This window comes from Nelumbo lutea, chromosome 7 (genome assembly GCF_056320005.1).
Source record: "Nelumbo lutea isolate HS-2025 chromosome 7, American lotus-T2T, whole genome shotgun sequence".
NCBI classification, from domain to species: Eukaryota; Viridiplantae; Streptophyta; class Magnoliopsida; order Proteales; family Nelumbonaceae; genus Nelumbo; species Nelumbo lutea.
Window position 1 is genome coordinate 353,517 of NC_142690.1, and position 18,177 is coordinate 371,693.

The following is an 18,177-nucleotide window of genomic DNA, read 5'->3' on the forward strand; positions in this document are numbered from 1 at the left end:
CTTCTATACAATTGAGGGCCTATGCTGATGCAGATTGGGATGGATGCCTTGACACAGGTCGTTCCACTACCAGGTGGTGTGCCTTCATGGGTGACTCTCTAATCTCATGGAATTTTTTTTCTTGGAGGGAAAGTAAGGTATCATTGTATTAAATACGAACAAAATATACAGCAAGATAAAGTGCTAAAGGAACTAGAAAACTGATCCCTCTAAACTTGAACCCCACCCTGCTTTACAAAAAGATTATCCTGTGCAAAATGGACTAAGAACCCATACCCCTAACCAGCCTATTACCAGACAACCAAGAAAACATCTTTCCCACAACTTTTTGAAAAATAGAGTCAGCAGAACTTGTCTTATTTTTGAAAACCCGACTGTTTCTTTCTTGCCACAGACACCTAAAAACCACTGCTGGGGTTAAATTCCAAACTAATCTTCCTCTTTTACTCAAGCCCTCCACTCTCCAACCTTTTACAAAACCCTGTACTGAACCTGGGCAGCAACTTTTCACTTCAAATAATTGTGAGATTCTGTTCCAGATCTCTGAAGAAAATTTGCAGTGAAGTAATAGATGATTCACTGTTTCCAGATGTCCTTCGCATAGGACACAGCTATTTGAGTCCAGCAGAGCACCTTTCCGAGAGAGGTTATCCCTTGTAAGTATTTCTGTTGAGGTAAGTTGTCCATACAAAAAATAAAATCTTTGAAGGCACATTTTTACTCCAAATGATGTGTGTTGGAACAGAAGTCCTTCTGAACTGTCCACCATCATGTAAAAAGATTTGACTGTAAACTTTCCAGTCTTCTCCCACCTCCAGATTCTACTATCAACCCTTGTTGCCTCCACTTGAGTGCTGTAAAGGAGTTGCAGAAGTTCCATCCACTCCTCCACTTCCCAATCATTTAGAGCCTCCTCAATTGTGAGATCCAAACCACATTATCATCTTCGATTTGCAAACTTTCAACAACCTTAGCTTCCTTGTTTGCTGCAACTTCAAACAAAACAGAGAACCTCTCATTCAAAGGTCTCTCCCCACACCAAACATCCTTCCAGAATTTGACCCTCTCCCAATTTCCTACCTTGAATTTCACACCTTTACAAACCAATGGTAAGATTTCTCAATACCTTTCCAAACCGAGTATCCATAGGAGTGATTTGAAGTTCCTGGATCCCATCCCATTTTTCTAACACCATGCTTGGCCTACACCACCCTTTTCCACAGCTCTCCTTGACTTTCCCCAAATCTCCAAAACCACTTCCCCAGCAGAGCAGTATTGATACTTTTCACCCTACTAACCCCCAGAACCCCTACAGCTTTGGGCTGGCATACCTTGTTCCAGTTCACCAAGTGGTATTTCTGCACTTTCCAGCCTCTCCAGAGGAAATCCCTCATCTTCTTTTCGATGGTAGCATCCATTCCTGCCGGGATTGGGTATAAAGAAAGCAGATAATATGGGAGGGAGGATAAAACACTTTTCACCAGGGTAACCTTGCCTCCATAAGAAAGATACTTGGTTTTCCAGGATGCTAGCTTCTTTTCAAGTCTTCCAATAATTGGCTCCCAGATTCTTTTCAGATTACATTTAGCACCTAGGGGCATGCCCAGATATTTTAGAGACAACTTTCCCACCTTGCATCCCCACAAGTCTGCCCAACTGGTCAGCTCTCCCACAGCCACTAACTCACTTTTGTTTAAGTTAACTTTCATGCCCGAGACTACTTCAAACCATTTTAGCACTGACCTCACAAAATAGAGTTGCTCTTGTGATGCATCACAGAAGATCAAGGTGTCATCAGCATACTGCAGTAAATTAACCTCCACCTTCTCGTTACCTACTGTTAAAGCCTTCTAGGAAACCCCCCAAACCAGCCCTCTTCACCAATCTGCTTAAAACTTCCATCACGCAAATAAACAGGGAAGGGGATAGTGGGTCCCCTTGCCTGATTCCTTTCAAACTTTTGAAGTTCCCAGAAGTTTTCCCATTTACTAGAACTGAGAAGGAAGGAGTACCCAACAAACCTTCATCCAATTTCTCCATTTAGGCCCAAAGTTCATTCTTCTAAGCACATAGTCCAGGAAGCTCCGGTTCACATGATCATATGCTTTCTCCAGATCTACTTTGCATATCAGCCTACCCCTTCCACTTCTCATCCTTGAGTCGATCAGCTCATTTGCCACTAAAACCCCATCTACCATCAGCATTCCTTCCACAAAAGCTCCCTGGCACTCCAAAATGATGTGCCCCATGACTAGCCTCATCCTTTTTGCTAGCACCTTTGCAAGGATTTTATACATGCTTTCTATTATTAGACTAATAGGCATGTAGTCGTTAATATCCTCAGCCCCTTTCTTCTTTGGGACCAAAGTGATAAAAGTAGAGTTTAGACTCCTTTCTAAGATTGCTGATGCATGGAATTGGGTCATTCCTCTCCTACACCCATCCCTCCGTATGCAGACAACACTAGTGCTATTAAGACTGCCTCTAATCCTGTCTTTCATGAAAGGACGAAGCATATTGAGGTGGACTGCCACTTTATCCACGACCTGTTTCTTGTGGACTCTATCTCTCTCACTCATGTTGCCTCCAATATGCAAGTTGCAGGCATCTTCACAAAGGCCATGATGAGATCCAGACACTTGTTCCTTATAAGCAAACTGATGCTCATGCCTTTGCATCAGTTTGAGGGGGAGTGTGAAGAGTCTCACTGATGTACCACATTAATATAGTCCCTGTTGTACTGTATCTCTTATTTTATTGTTATTTTCTCTTTAGAAATGCAAGGCCTTTTCTGTAAATATTCTTATTTCTTTAATCTATATATTGAGGCTCTTGGGATTGGGCCAAACTATTCAGTTCTTCACCCCAGAATTCTGTCTTCTCCTCTCTGGTACGAACTGCTTGTTTGACACACTCAATTTTTTCTTCCTCATCTTCCCATCTTCCTTCTTTTGTAGGAAAGATTTCAAATCATTTGGATCTTTTAATTTACACCCAAGCTTTACCACAAAATCACCAACTGAATTTTCTGTACTCTTTCCACATCCATTCCCTATCTCTTCCCTCACTTCTATAGATCTAGAACCTGAATTCACCTTAGTAACCACATGATCAGTAAGACTCTCAACCTCCAACTCACTCTTCTTCATGTCCTCCAAAAACTTCTCAATTAGTTCCCAAATTTCTCCTCCCTTACTCCTTAGAAATAGACCCAGAAACTCTTCGTCTCCAATCCTTCTCAGAACAAGGAGCTCGCGGCTTTTGGACAAACTGGGGAGCTGAAGTAAAGGCTGCAGACATAGCACACAAGTCAGTACCCAAATCCAAATTCACAACTATAGCACCATACCTGGAGGGGGTGTAGGGGAAGACTTTGTAGCCTTCCCCAAATCAGAAGAAAGGGGTTCACTAGCTTTTCCGAGTTGGGTCTGTTGTGGCAAGTTCCCTATAGAAGAGGCACACTGTGCTGGACTTCCATTATTCAGCATCTTACTCCCTTCTGGATTTTCCTTGTTAGGCTTCTGATGGCTCACCATTACCTCTTTATGAAACACCCTGCGAGAGGTCTCTATAGGGCAATGATTCTTGTGTCTGGCCTTTGGTTTTACCTCCTCAACAACCAAAACATCCTCCACCTCCTTCAAATTTCTTCCAACTATCACCTGACTCCAATCAGGGGTTGTTTCCAACACCTTTGTCTCTTCAAAGAAAAGTTCAGATATATTAAGATCCTCTTCCACCTCTACTGTACCTTCATTTTCACACATGCTGCCAATCAACGAATCTGTGTCTAACTCCAAATCATCTCCGTTGGACATGTCATAATCCAACCATCCTCCATCCACTGTATCTTTCTCCTCTGATCTCTCCCTACTATATCTTGGATTGGGCCGATCTTCTGTTGATCTACCAATGCCTTTTTCCACATTTGTTTCTATTGGACTCCACTGCATTGACTGTTTTGACCCAGGCCTGGCATCAATCTTCACTGTAGCAGCTAAGGGGCAAGATGATAGATCAAAGTTATCGTCCTCCCTCGAGTTCTTTGACCTACAAGGGCCACAACTCCCAGTGACTATTTAGAGAGTCATATGAGCCAATTAAATTGACCTAACTTGGTTTAGAACCACACCCTTTCCCGGTCTGGCCCATAATCAGTTCAGACAGGGCCAGGATCTTTTCCTTCATTAGTCTTTCTGGACCCCACCTAGGATCAGACTGGGCTCCACCTTTCACCACATCAACATAAGAGGATGGCCCCACTCTTTTTTCAAGGTTTTAAAATTTATTAGAAAAACTCCCCTTTTTTGTGATAACCATTTCATAGACTACATCATTTGACTGTTCCACTTCCCTGATAATTTTGTCTTTTCCAATCCCCCCTACTCCCTCTCTCCTTTCGCCACATGGGAATCATCTTGCCAAATCACCATCACCATCAACCTTTGAGTTGCCCTTCCAGATAGGCACTTCATCTTCCGTAGCAAGCCAAACTTTCCTCCACCAACCTTCAACCAGCAGATCACAGTAGCATGGTATAACATTCCAGCTTCCTCCAACCATCTCGAAATACAAATCATCAAAGATAATCTTCCAGAGTGCCTTCAAGAGCTGTTACTACCTTTTCAATAAATCCTTCCTTCCAAAGATAGAAACGCAATCCCACCATCTTCACTAATATACTCGAAGCAGCAGTTTCCTTTTCATTGCAACTCATTTTCCAGCCTTCAAACAAAACCAATCCTACCTCAGTTTGCACAGCTGAAACTTCCACCACTTCATCACCAATGTCGAAGACCGCTCTGTTATCACCGAAAGGTAGAATAACCACTGCATTCTTGATCTAAAGCCGTTTCACCACCACATCCAGAACTGATTTCTAGGCATTGATTTTCCCACTTGCAATAATTACATACCTCTTCTTACAATCTTCTCTTTCAACCTCTATCGCCATTTTTGGTCCCTGTGAGAACTTGCAATAATCACCAACCATGTACCTTTCGTTGACCATCGCTTGAAGAAGAGTCACCCATATCACAGCCTGGGTTCTCCTCCACCCCCTTAGACTGAGCAACATCAGCATCCTCTTCAATCAATTGATCCTCCATATTTCTTTCTTCAGAATGAATCAGGTACTGCTGTATCTTCTCATTGACTAGCTTCCAGTCACAGCATCCCTTCGCTTCTGGCAGACAAACCATTTGCTTTTTACCTCCTTCAAAGAACGCTGTAACTGTTACAAACCATCCCTTTACACCTCAGAACCACTTCATATTTCCTGCTTGTAACACTCAACGAGCTTTTCCAACCATGCATTCTAACAGAGAAGATTGCCCCATCAACAAAACCCTTCAACCACTGTGCAGCTTCTCCAACCAGTAGTATGGTAGTTTTCCTCTTCTCCCTAATTTTCAAAGTACATTGGCCCTGGTTTCTGCACTCTTTGAAAATCATCCTCTTAGCCTCAACCTGTAACTCCCTTTTCCATTTCATTGCAGCTGTGAACTTTTCTCTCCCTTCCATTTTGTTCCCAACAAAACAAGGTCTACCAAACGTCCATCTTCAAATTGGGCCCAAGGACTTACCCCCCCCCCTCCCTTTCAGCACCAGTTATCTCTATAACGTTCCTTACAGGCCTGTTCTTTTTCTGGTTTCCTATATCATCCCTTTCTGAGATCACTGAAGGTGAAGACAGACCCCTATTAAGGTCTACCAAACATCCATCTTCAATCTTCAAACTGGGTCCAAGGACTTACCCCCCCCCCCTTCAAGCCCATGCATGTGATACATTAAGTGGTCACATCACATGATACAGTTTGACCCACTGAAACAACCCGGTTATCTTGCACCAGTTCAAGAAACCTCTCATCTCTGGGGTCAAATGTTCTGAGCTCAATTATAAGATCATAATCTTTTGTCTTACATGGTATCTACCAGCCATTACATGGAATGCTTGGCACACTGTTTATAAATTATTCTTTTATTAAATTAATACAGTTCAAGCGTTACTTTTTTTTGGTAGAAAGTTCAAGTATTACTCCAAACAAATGGCATAAGGTGTCCATCTTGCCATTTGGCAAGGCTAGGCGGGTGCCCTCTAAACTAAGTTAGTACAATCCATTGCTATATTTTGAAGCATCCACATAAAGCAACCCTCAAGAAATGCTTATCACCTAAGTGATCCCTTGACAACTACAAAGAAAACAATAGAAAAGGCAACAGGCTCAGTTGAACCATACAACAAATGAATACTCCTTCAATCCCAAACAGCGATCTATATCTATTACAGTACAATTTAGATTAGCTAATTGGACAAAGAAAAATGGTTTCTATACAAAGCTGAAAGAAAGCGCAATATGTCTATATTTTCTAGTGAGTAAGGGAACAAAATACAAAATGGCACTTTTGAAGAAGTACAAAGTTGGCTACCACACATATGTTGCAGAATAAGCAATTGAAACAGTGCATCAGAGAATAAGCTTAAAATGGAATATCAGGACATAAGGATTACCTCATTATCAGCCTCTGCAGCAAAACGAAGTAACTGTGAATTACGTGTAGAAGTTGTCGCCTCCTCATCTTCAAAGTCTTTAACAGATTTAACAATCTGAATCTTTTTATGAATATCTAGAGGACGAGGCCTGAATGACAACCTACTCATGTCCACTCATCTCCCAGTGAAGCAAATATTTCTCATGGGTCATGGCATACCCATTACACTTTCAATCAAGGAGCAGTATGAAGAAACAATATTCAATATTACTCAAATGTAACAAAACTCGGCATTAACAAGCAATCCTCCAGTTGCAGATTAAACATCTATTCCGAGCAACAGAAAGAGCACAATTGACGATTGAAAACATCCTTTTGTGTTGGACCAACACAGCATTGCGAACTAATGGTTTATGCACTCAACTTGCCCCTAATAGGCTCAACTCAGGAAGTGTTAAAATTGGGAAGTTACAACCAGGGACCCATCTGCCCGGAAAAAACAAAAAAAAATAATAATAATAATGTTAACAAATAGCAGAATATAACTGTACATAATTAAATAACCAACCAAAAATAAACAAGTTTAAAAAAAACTGACAACAGAAGAAAGGGAAAAGACAGTTTTTTACACATCCTTGTGGCAATATGAACTTGGGAGAGAGTGGAATTAAATGCATAAAACAAAACCCCTATCCATCAATTGTACTTTTTTTTCAATAAATAACAGAAATCAATTCATTAGTCAGAAGCAAACACCAGCTGCTCAAAACAAATGGGCAGCAAGACCGCTTCCAAACAAAAGCCTAAGAAGTAAAAAAGAGAAAAAGAGAGAGACTTGTTACACATTACAGCCCAGCCTAGACAACCCTGCAGAGAGACTGGACCGAATGGGCCCTAATATTTCTTTTATGTTTAAGTAATGCTGTATCTGTTTTATGTGTTAATGGGCCTTTTCTAAATGGACCTGTTAACCTCTTTTTAAGTTCTTTTAAGTTAGTGCTTTGCCGCCCGCCCAATTAAAGGGCAGACTTGTAATTAGCATGATTGATTAAGTTTAATAAAAGATTAGTGAAGGGAGAGAGAGAACCATCAAACTCTCTTCTTCTTCTCCATCTTTTTCTTCTATTCTTCTGTAACCTTTCTTTCTCTCTCATATTTTTTCTTATTTCTTTTATCAGTCTTATAACAGATTTGAAGGACAGACTCACATCTTGGTATTAGAGCGTGATGCCTCCTTTTTGCATCTCATGTTCCTATTAAATTTTGGGGGATGCTATCTTTACTGTCACTTTTTTATTAACCTTATGCCTTCACGGATTCTGGGTTTCAAGACCCCGTTTAGCCTTCTCTTTCCAAATGAGGATCTCTTTTCTCTTCCTCTCTGAGTTTTTTGGTGCACCTGGTATGTTCATGTTCATAATCATTAGAGACACAAGTTTGAGCCTAAGGCACATAAGTGCATTTTTCTAGGATATGCCTCCACACAGAAGGGATATGTTGTTTTGATCCGATTCATGACACCCGCTTTGTCTCTAGGGATGTCACTTTTGCTGAGTCTATTCCTTTCTTTGGTATTCCTCCAGAGGGGGAGCATTCTGAGGATCATTTGCTATGTTTCCAATTATTCCTCTTCTACTTCCTTTTGAGTCTTTTGTTGAGTCGACTTCTTCTGTTGCCTCTCCTTCCACTATGTCTACCTCACATGTTCCTGCTCCCCCTCCTCCCCCAGCTCATCCTCCTATATTTTCCTCACATCCTATTCTCCAAAGGTGGTACCAAAGACAAAGAATATAGCATGAGCAAGTTGTTTCCACTCCTTCATCAGAGCCTCTTGCACCTCCCATCACTATTGAGGTAACAAGTCAACCTTCTTCTGACCCACCTACTAGCTTACCGGACCTTGGCCATCCTATTGCCCTTTGCAAAGGCAAGTGGAAGTGTACAACACATTGTATCTCTAAACATTTGTCCTACAGCCTTCTATCCCCTACCTATTATTCTTTTCTTGCCTTTGTTTCTACCCATGTGATTCCTAGGTCTGTACCAGAAGCCTTGTCCAAACCTGAATGGAGGGATGCTATGATGACTGAGCTAGATGCTTTGCATAAGAACCATACCTGGGATATTGTGGACTTGCCTGAAGGGAAGGAACCAATGGGTTTTAAATGGGTATTCACTATCAAATATCATTCTAATGGCACTATTGAGAGGCTTAAGTCTCGATTGGTTGCTAAGGGTTACACTCGGATGTATGGTATTGATTACTTTGAGACTTTTGCTCATGTGGCTAAAATGATTTCAGTTCGAGTTTTGTTGTCTCTAGCTGCTACTTTCGATTGGTCCCTTCACCAGTTTGATGTTAAAAATGCCTTCCTAAATGAAGACCTACATGAAGAGCTCCATATGTCTTTACCTCTAGGGTGTATGGAAAGGAAATGCAAGGGAAGGTGTGTAAATTGAAGAGGTCTCTTTATGGTCTCAAACAGTCCCCTAGAGTCTAGTTTGAGAGATTCAGAGCTGCCCTTGTTTCTTTTGGTTATACACAGACTCAATCTGACCATACTTTGTTTGTAAAGAGAAGTAACTCTTTGGTGACTCCTCTAATTGTTTGTGTTGATGACATTATGGTTACAGGAACTGACACTCAGGAAGTGATTAAACTCAAAAGATTTCTTAACACTGAATTTGATATCAAAGATTTTGGGGATCTCAGATACTTTTTGGGAATTGAAGTTGCTAGATTTAAGGATGGTATCTTCATTTCTCAACGCAAGTATGTTCTTGATCTCCTTGCAAAGACTGGTAAACTTGGTGCTAAACCGGCTTCTACCCCTATAGACCTAAACCATAAGCTTTCTGCTACTAATAGTGAATTATTGAATGATAGGGAAGTGTTTCAGAAACTGCTCGAGAAGTTGTTATATCTCTACATGACTCGACCAGATATTTCATATGTAGTAAGTGTTATTAGTCAGTTTATGCATTCTCCTAGAGATACACATTTAGCAGTTGCAAAAAGAGTTTTGTGTTACTTGAAAGGTACTCCAGGGAAAGGTATTCTGCTTGTCGAGCATGGACACATGAATCTAGAGGCATACACTGATGTTGACTGAGCCAAATGTATTGATTATAGGAGATCCACCTCAAGATGTTGTGCCTTGATGCCAAGGAACATTGTCTCACGAAGAAGTAAGAAACAGTCTGTAGTTGCCAGATCCTCAGCTAAAGCAAAGTACAGGACAACGACTCATGGAGTGTCAGCATTATTGTGGTTAAGATCACTTTTGAGAGAGTTGGGTATTGACCATGAAAAACCAATAATGCTCTACTATGACAACCAGGCATCTATTAACATTGCACATAATCCTGTTTAGCATGATAAAACTAAACACATAGAGGTTGATAGACATTCATAAGGGAGAAAGTTGCTTTAGGGGAAGTTCGCTTGCCATTTATTGCTTCAAAAGAGTAGTTGGTTGATGTTTTCACCAAAGGTATTCCAAAAGGAAAGCTGACACACTATATATGCTTAGCTTGAGGGGGAGTGCAGAGAGATTAGACCAAATGGGCCCTAATATTTCTTTTATGTTTAAGTAATGTTTTTTTTACCAATAATTTATGTTTAAGTAATGTTATATCTGTTTTATGTGTTCATGGGCCTATTAACCTCTTTTTAAGTTCTTTTAAGTTACTGCTTTGCTGGCCGCCCACTTAAAGGGAAAACTTGTAATTAGCATGATTAATTAAGTTTAATAAAAGATTAGTAAAGGGAGGGAGAGAGAGAGAGAGAGAGAACCATCGAACTCTCTTATTATTTCTCTTCTTCTTCTCCATCTTCTTCTATTCTGCTGTAACATTTCTCTCTCTCATTTTTTCTTATTTCTTTTATCAATTTTATATCAGATTTGAAGGACAGACTCACATCTAACCCCATTCAAGAGAGTCTCTTCCAATCCCAGCTCTTGCTAAAGAATTTGCCAACATGTTAACACTCCTAGGATTCCCAGTTGAATTAGTTGTTCAAATTTGAACCTAGCAAGCCAAACTCACCATAGGCCTGAACTACCACGAATCTGATTCTGAAATCTCATCCAACCTATAACCTGTTTAGCATTCATCCTCCACTTCCACAATTCTCAAACCCTGCATCATTGTTAGTTTTAGGCCATGAATTAGGGCCATCAATTCTGCCCTTTAGGAATTCCCAAAACCAGCGGAACCCAAAAAACTTAGGATTGCATTCCTCCAATGGTCCCTAACATCTCCCCCCACTCTAGACATCCCTGGATTACCCAAATAGCACCCATCAAATTTTAGTTTACACCTCCCTGCCACTGGTGGAGACCAATATTATCACCCTTTGGGGATCACTAATCTGAAACCCAGTAACAGCATGTGAAGCAGCAGATATTACAACCTCTGCAAGTAAACATCAGAGCTTAGCAATTTCAGAAGCACTGCAAACAGCTAAGAATTGGAAAAAAAAAATCACTGTTCTATGATACGCAAGCTGTTATTTTGGCTCTAAAATTTGCTGGTTAAAGTATTTCATGGCAATCTAGCTAGATGAAATTAAGAAATGTTGTGTAGATATTGGGCCTGTAGACTTCTTACATGTTCCTAGAAATTTTAATGCTCCAGTCCATAAATTAATCTAACTGCGCCTATGAGGCTTAGCTATTCATCTCAGGCAAACCAGAAGAACAATGTGAATCTCCTTTTTCTTCTATTGGATGGATTCATTATCCGTGTGGGCATTTTCTGTAGGCTCTCTGTTTTTTTTTTTTTTATATAAGTAAATTTTTAACTTCTTCCTGTATTTAGAACAAAAGCAAAACCAAATTGTGGTTTTAAAAGACAGATGAAGTAAATTATTAACTTGGGAGAGCAGCTGTCTAAAAGAAATTCAGAAACCATGCATAGCACTATATTATGTTTTAAAATTTGCTGCATCATTGTTCTCTGAATTTTGGGTTTTGTTTTGGAGTCAATGAAGATCCATGCAGAGATAATGGGAATCAAATGTCAATTTTAGACCAACGTTCCTTTCAAATATTATGAACTTGGGAAGCAAGGGTACAAAATTTCTTCATCCTAATCACAAAATATTGTATCCAACATGTTAGATATGTGAATAGAAAAGAAAAGAAAATGTTGGAGAAAACTATCAAAATTCTGATATAAGCAGAATATCTATATCTGACTGGGCCTAGGTTCAATTTGGTCTCAGAATGCAAGACTCGGAGGGATTATAAAGCTACTTTCCTGTAACAAAAGATGTGACAAACTGACAATTTAGATGCGATATAGGAAACTTCCAAAGAGCGAATGCATTCTTCGAAAATTCCAAAAGATATTATTGACTGTTACTGGAAAAATGTGTTTTTAAATGACAAAAATATGTTTTTACAACGTTTTGCATCAAAAGATTCAAGAAATCTCTTTATTCGTGTAAAAAATCTATAGATGCCTAAAAGTTAATTCTTCATCGTGTGTCCATTTGGAAGTCATTGGTCTATTTATGCTGTAAAACATTTGGAAGTCATTGTTCGCCAATGTTACCATTTACCAACATCAGTTACTATAGTTTTAGACCTTTGGATTCTATAAGCTCATGTGTCATGTTAATCTGTATAGACTATGGAGAAATATCCTCCTTACATGGCTTTCTTTGTTCAAAATTGGAACTTCATAAGGTTTAGAGATCTCATCAACATTAATGTGCTACATGATTAGTTTCTATTATATATCTCCATAGTCCACACTAATCGAAACAGAATCACATATCTCCATTAGAGTTGAGTTAACACAGTTCTTACATTATCTTTGTTTCAATTTTTCCTCAAGTTGACTTATGGAAGTTATTCTGGTATTCTTTCCCTCCCAGGATGATTGTCATAATGGAGCAGAGAGAAGCTTTAAGAAGTTCAAGAGACAAAAGATAGAAAATGATGAAGTTGAAGATGCAGAAGTTGCAGGAAGTTCAATCTTGTCTGAACAGATAAAGCATGACATTCCATGCCGGGCCGTTGAAGAAATCAATCAACAGGACTGCCTAGTAAACTGGATGAGCATGGATGAAACCCAGCTTCTGAACTTTGAAAAATATAAAGATGGTGACTGTGGTGCAGATTATGAAGATACTGATGACAGTGACGATGAAGATAACGAGTGCTGCGATGAGGATGATATTGATATTGATGTTAAGTACAGGCAGAATGATGGCATTTCACAAGTTGCAGACACAGTGAAAAGAAATGCCCATGAAGGCATTGATGGGGAAAAAGATATATCATGCTCAGGAAATCCAGCTGGTGGTCAGAATGAACCAAGGAACCAAATGCAAGTGAAGACATAAATGGATATCAAAACAAAGGCCTGTTAGTAACTGATTCACAAATTATTAACAACAAGAAAGAACATAAAAGGCATTACAAAAAAGAAAACAGAAAGATTGGAGGAGACAGAGTGTTCTAGTGATTTGAACAAACACCTCACGTGCGGATTGAAAATTTTGATGCTGTGGTTACAGATGCAAGTCAGTTACATGACATTGAGCACATTCCAATTAGTTAACAATTTGCTTAGAATGTTATTCTTTATTCTTTTTTGTTTTCATGATGGACTCCATGTTACAATCACCTAAGAAATTATCAACCAAAATGTCATAATGTCATCTCCCTTCTAAAATGGGTGTGAGTATTGCTATTATCATCCAATATTAACAATATTGGCCAACCAAATAGCATGACAATATCTAGTCACAGTGGATATTATGCTCTACTTCAGTTTTTCCCTTGGTTTTTCTTTAATAGCCATCTATGAGATTAATTTATTTCTCTGTTTTCTGTACCTATTTACCTATTTGACTGATTCCCTGAATGCTATATATTACTTTTATAAATATATAGCTGGAATTAGTTTTTCTTTGGGACAGCCTTTTCAAAACTCGAAATATGGAGTGACTTATTGGACCGGATTGGACTGGTCCAATCCAATCCACTGTCCTATTGGACTGTTCAACCTGGACCAAATTGGACTAGTCCAATCCAATCCATTGACTTATTGGACTGTTCAATATGTTCAACCTGGACCGGATTGGACTGGTCCAATCCAATCCACTGTCCTGTTGACTGTTCAACCTGGACCGGATTGGATTGGTCCAATCCAATCCACTGTCCTATTGGACTTTCCAACCTGGACCAAATTGGACTAGTCCAATCCAAACCATTGACTTATTGGAATGTTCAATATGTTCAACCTGGACCGGATTGGACTGGTCCAATCCAATCCACTGTCCTATTGGACTGCTCAACCTGGACCGGATTGGACAGGTCCAATCCAATCCATTGACTTATTGGACTGTTCAATATGTTCAACCTGGACCAGATTAGACTGGTCCAATCCAATCCACTATCCTATTGGACTTTCCAACCTGGACCAAATTGGACTACTCCAATCCATTCCATTGACTTATTGGACTGTTCAAAATGTTCAACCTGGACCGGATTGAACTGGTCCAATCCAATCCACTGTCCTATTGGACCGTTCAACCTGGACCAAATTGGACTAGTCCAATCCAATCCATTGGCTTATTGGACTGTTCAATATGTTCAACCTGGACCGGATTCGACTTGTCCAATCCAATCCACTGTCCTTTTGGAATATTCAATATGTTCAACCTGGACTGGATTGGACTGGTCCAATCCAATGTGATGAATTACTGTATGACCCAGGAATTTACGCCTCCTTTTCGAATCAATGCTTTGATTGAAGAAGCCAGTCCCCTTAAGGTGAATATAATCTTTTTTCTTAACAATGTTCTTAATTTGGCTAAGTATATCTTCAAATCTGGATCAAGTTTTAACACTTCATCATTTAGGCTGAGGTATTGATCAACAAGGTGAATAATTATCAATTATCTTTTTTCTTAACAATGTTCTTAATTTGGCTAAGTATATCTAATCTAAGTACAAAGTTTTAACACTTCTAATCTGTGTTGAGGAGACTCGAGGTGTTGGAGGATAAGGTAGACATGCTTCAAGCAAAGCCAATTGAAATGCCTTACGAAAAAGAAGAGCTGTTAAATGCTGCTGTTTGCCGTGTTGATGCATTGGAAGCAGAGCTTATTGCCACAAAGGTATCACATCCAAATTTAGTGCTATAATTACAGTGCCTCTGCAATGTTAGGGTGTCATTGTTGGGGCTTTCTAATGATTTTGGAGCACTTAGTTTCTGCCAATAACTTGTTTCTGCAGTTCTCATCTTTTAGGAGTGCATGCATATGATTCTTCTTTGATGAATGATAAACTTTGTATTAAAATGAAGGAGAGGTTCTAAACTTATAATGTAGGGGTTGGTAGGTAGAAGGCAAGGTCAATAGGTAGCCTTGCTTCAAATCCAACAAGGTATGTTCTGAGTCTAGTGGAAAATCCAGAGAATAGGTACTGGTTTTTTCTAGTAGCAGAGAACTACTAGAAAATAACAAGAAAAGAAGAGATCATGTGTTTCTCTAACACTGATTTTCAAGAGAACAAAGAAGTAGAACGAATATCTAAGGAAGAAAAAAGCTTAAATTTAATTCATTCCTTGTCTTTTTTGAACCGAAATACATATATTTATAGAACTCTTCTTGACTGAAAGAGAAACCCAGAAATTCAAAATTAGAAGCTCTTCAAAACAGTAGTTGATTTAAACTAATAATTTCCTATTCTACTAAGTGCAGACCTTCTTAAAAAAATAGGACACAGAAAATAACAGTTGGTTTGAAAACACAAAAATAGAAACCATAAATTTAGAAACTGCTGCCAGCTTCCAAATCTAGGTGCACCCATTGATTTCTCCTTCTACTCACATGTTTTGGCAACTTTCAGATGCCTAAATTTCTCCAGAAATTTATTTGTTGTATCTTCTATTGTGAAGGCACTGAACTACTTCAGGTTCCTCCAATGAGAGTATAAATATGTGGAAGACACAACCAAAACAAAGCCTACTAGTTACTCTGAAACACAGAAGCCCTCTAGAAGATATTGAGCTCTTCCTTCTTTTCTTATTTTTTCTCTTTCTATTTTATCTGTTTTTTTCTCTCCAAATCTTTTCTGTTTTTTTTTTTTAACTTTTGTTTCTCATATAAATTATTAGTAAGAAATTCTGCATATCCATGTAGAAAAAAAAGGACCCTATGAGAGCAATTTAAGGTGGCTGGCAAGTTTCCACTATGAAAGATAAGCAATCTTTTCATATTTGTGAGTCACATTATAGTCTTATATAATCCAACAGATCAATAACTATTTCTTATTTTATCTCAGAAAATTTGGGGGGGGGGCTCAAGTGCAGAGTTCCTGAACCCAAAACCAAAAACAGATCAATAACTATTTCTTATATCATAGTCTTACTCTTGAAGTTCCTGAACTCAAAACCAAAAACAATACAAAATTAAACTGTTTGGAATGACAGAGAGAGGAAATACCTGAACGAGCAAGGAGTCTACCGCTGGATAAAGAGAGAGAGAGATGAGATAGATAACCACAGCAGAGACTGGGGAGTGCCGTCGGTCGCCGGATAACACTAGAACGATGGAATGATGGTCACCATCGCTATTCGCTAGAGAGAGAGACGAGAGAAAACAACTGGAGAGAAACCACAGCCGGAAGTACTGTCGGAATTCGAGGAATACCACCGCCGGAGAGAAACCTTCTTCTTCGTTCAATTGCCGGAGGGAGCGGTGAGGCGTAGAGCTAGGTCTTCGAAGAAAATTTTGGAGAAAACTTCAAACGAATGAACGAACCTTTTGATTCAGCGGCCTTGTCCAAATTCAGTCCGCATTATAGATGGACCACTTAAATTTGGACTGGTCCGAGTCCATACGATTATTTAGACCGTCCGGTCCGTCCATAATACCTTCGGATTGGACGGGGTCCAACCCGAAACCGGTCCATTGACACCCCCATTAGGGACCATTGGAGCAATGCAATCCTAAGTTCCCTAATTCATGGCCTAAAACTAACAATGATGCAGGGTTTGAGAATTGTGGAAGTGGAGGATGAATGCTAAGCAGGTTATAGGTTGTGATGAAGGGCATTTTGGTCAATCCACACAATTATAGACACGTGGACGTTGTCAGCGGCACAACGTCCAACTCAGCGAGACAGCTCAACAAATTGGCACGTGGCAATCTACATCAGGTACGCGGCCGAGTTGAGGCGAGCTCGGCCCACCAACAACAACAACTCCCCCCGAAACCGTTCCACGCATTGCTCCCGCACGAACACCGTTACCACAACTATAAGAACAGTTCGCTAAACCGTATGCCACAAGACTCGTAAGCAACTTGTAAACCGTCGCGTGAATCTAGCGACTAACTGTCCAGCACAACCCCAAACTGCGGAAATAGCTCCGCAGTAGAGTCAAAGACGTTGCCTGATGACACCTGAACCCCATATAGCAATAAAAAGACCCAAGATCAATCCAAAAGGTATGCACACATAAGCTCTCATACTCTCTTACATATTCTCACTTAGTCCTACTTACTAACTTAAGCATTGGAGTGTCTCCCTGGTAAAATCTACCCAGGCACTCTAACTCTTATTTTCGTACAACTCTTCTTACCTCGAACTCACAGCTCACAGCTCGGCATTATAGCTTGGCATCGTCGGGTTGGAACCCAGTTCGAGCCACATTACTAAACACAAGGGAGTGAGTAGATTGTGCTTCACCAATTAGCGTCATTTGTGGGAAACGCAGCAAAAAGCTAGTGTTTCCTTTCATTCATCTTTTACCTTTTCTCATTTTCCTCGAAGAAATCTTTCAATGGCATCTTCTAGCAACCCTTCAGCCAACAATGTCAATGGCCAAGTACCAACAGACACAATAGGCCAGATTGACATTCTTTTACCCGCCATCGATGTGTCGGAAAACATGAATATGCCACCCCCACCTTCGATTGTGGATCCTGTGGCACCTCCCCAGTGGTGGACGCACAATAGTTCAACGACTTGGTATAGTGTGTGCACAACATGATGAACAGATACGATCATGGGAAAACAGGTTCATCTTCATTGCTGGGCAACAGCAACAGCCATTCCAACAGCAGCAATTCTGACAACAATAAGAACAGTTCCAACCACAGCAGCAGCAGTATCAGCAATGATAGTAGTCCCAACAGCAGCATCACGTGGCACCAAATCAACCACTTCCCCATGATAGTCAACAGGTACTACAAGGCAGTCAACAACTCCCTCCACAGAATAATAATTTGGAAGAACCACCTCACCCATGGATCCACAGTCAATTTTAGATCCTGGACAGAGAAGATGCAGCAGCTCGGAACGAGTAGGTACCTGCGGAAAGCCAAGCCGAGGTACTTGCCAAAACTAATGCAATTAGCTCCACTAAGTGCAACAAGAAGAAGAAGCGTACGCATCACGCGGGGAGGAAAAATACTGCTCGTCCGCGCAAACAACGGTGCCCAACCTGGAGAGAGCAACACGACAACCAGTAAAATGACTCCATTTTCAAAACAGCCTAGCTTGACCCGCGAAATCCCACTCGCACCAGAGATCCTCAAAGCACCGTGCCCAAAAAACTTCCAAGCTCCTGCTTTGGAATTTTACCGAGGGAAGATAGACCCAGTAGAGCATGCTAACAGCTTTGAGGCACGCCAACATATGCATTTGTTCCCCACCA

General features: G+C 40.1%; 1 protein-coding gene across 1 annotated transcript in view; it reads right to left on the reverse strand.

Moving 5' to 3' along the window:
• LOC148844458 (Enhancer of polycomb-like transcription factor protein) overlaps window positions 1-16,329 on the reverse strand; it is an 80,981-nt gene extending 64,652 nt beyond the window's left edge. The window contains exons 1-2 of the mRNA XM_088953979.1: window positions 15,962-16,329; window positions 6,512-6,978 (exon numbers count right to left, since the gene is read on the reverse strand). Of these exons, the coding sequence (XP_088810105.1) occupies window positions 6,512-6,661 (150 nt within the window). The 5' untranslated portion in view covers window positions 6,662-6,978; window positions 15,962-16,329. The remainder of the gene's footprint in view (window positions 1-6,511; window positions 6,979-15,961) is intronic.
• Between the last annotated feature and the right edge of the window lie 1,848 nt (window positions 16,330-18,177).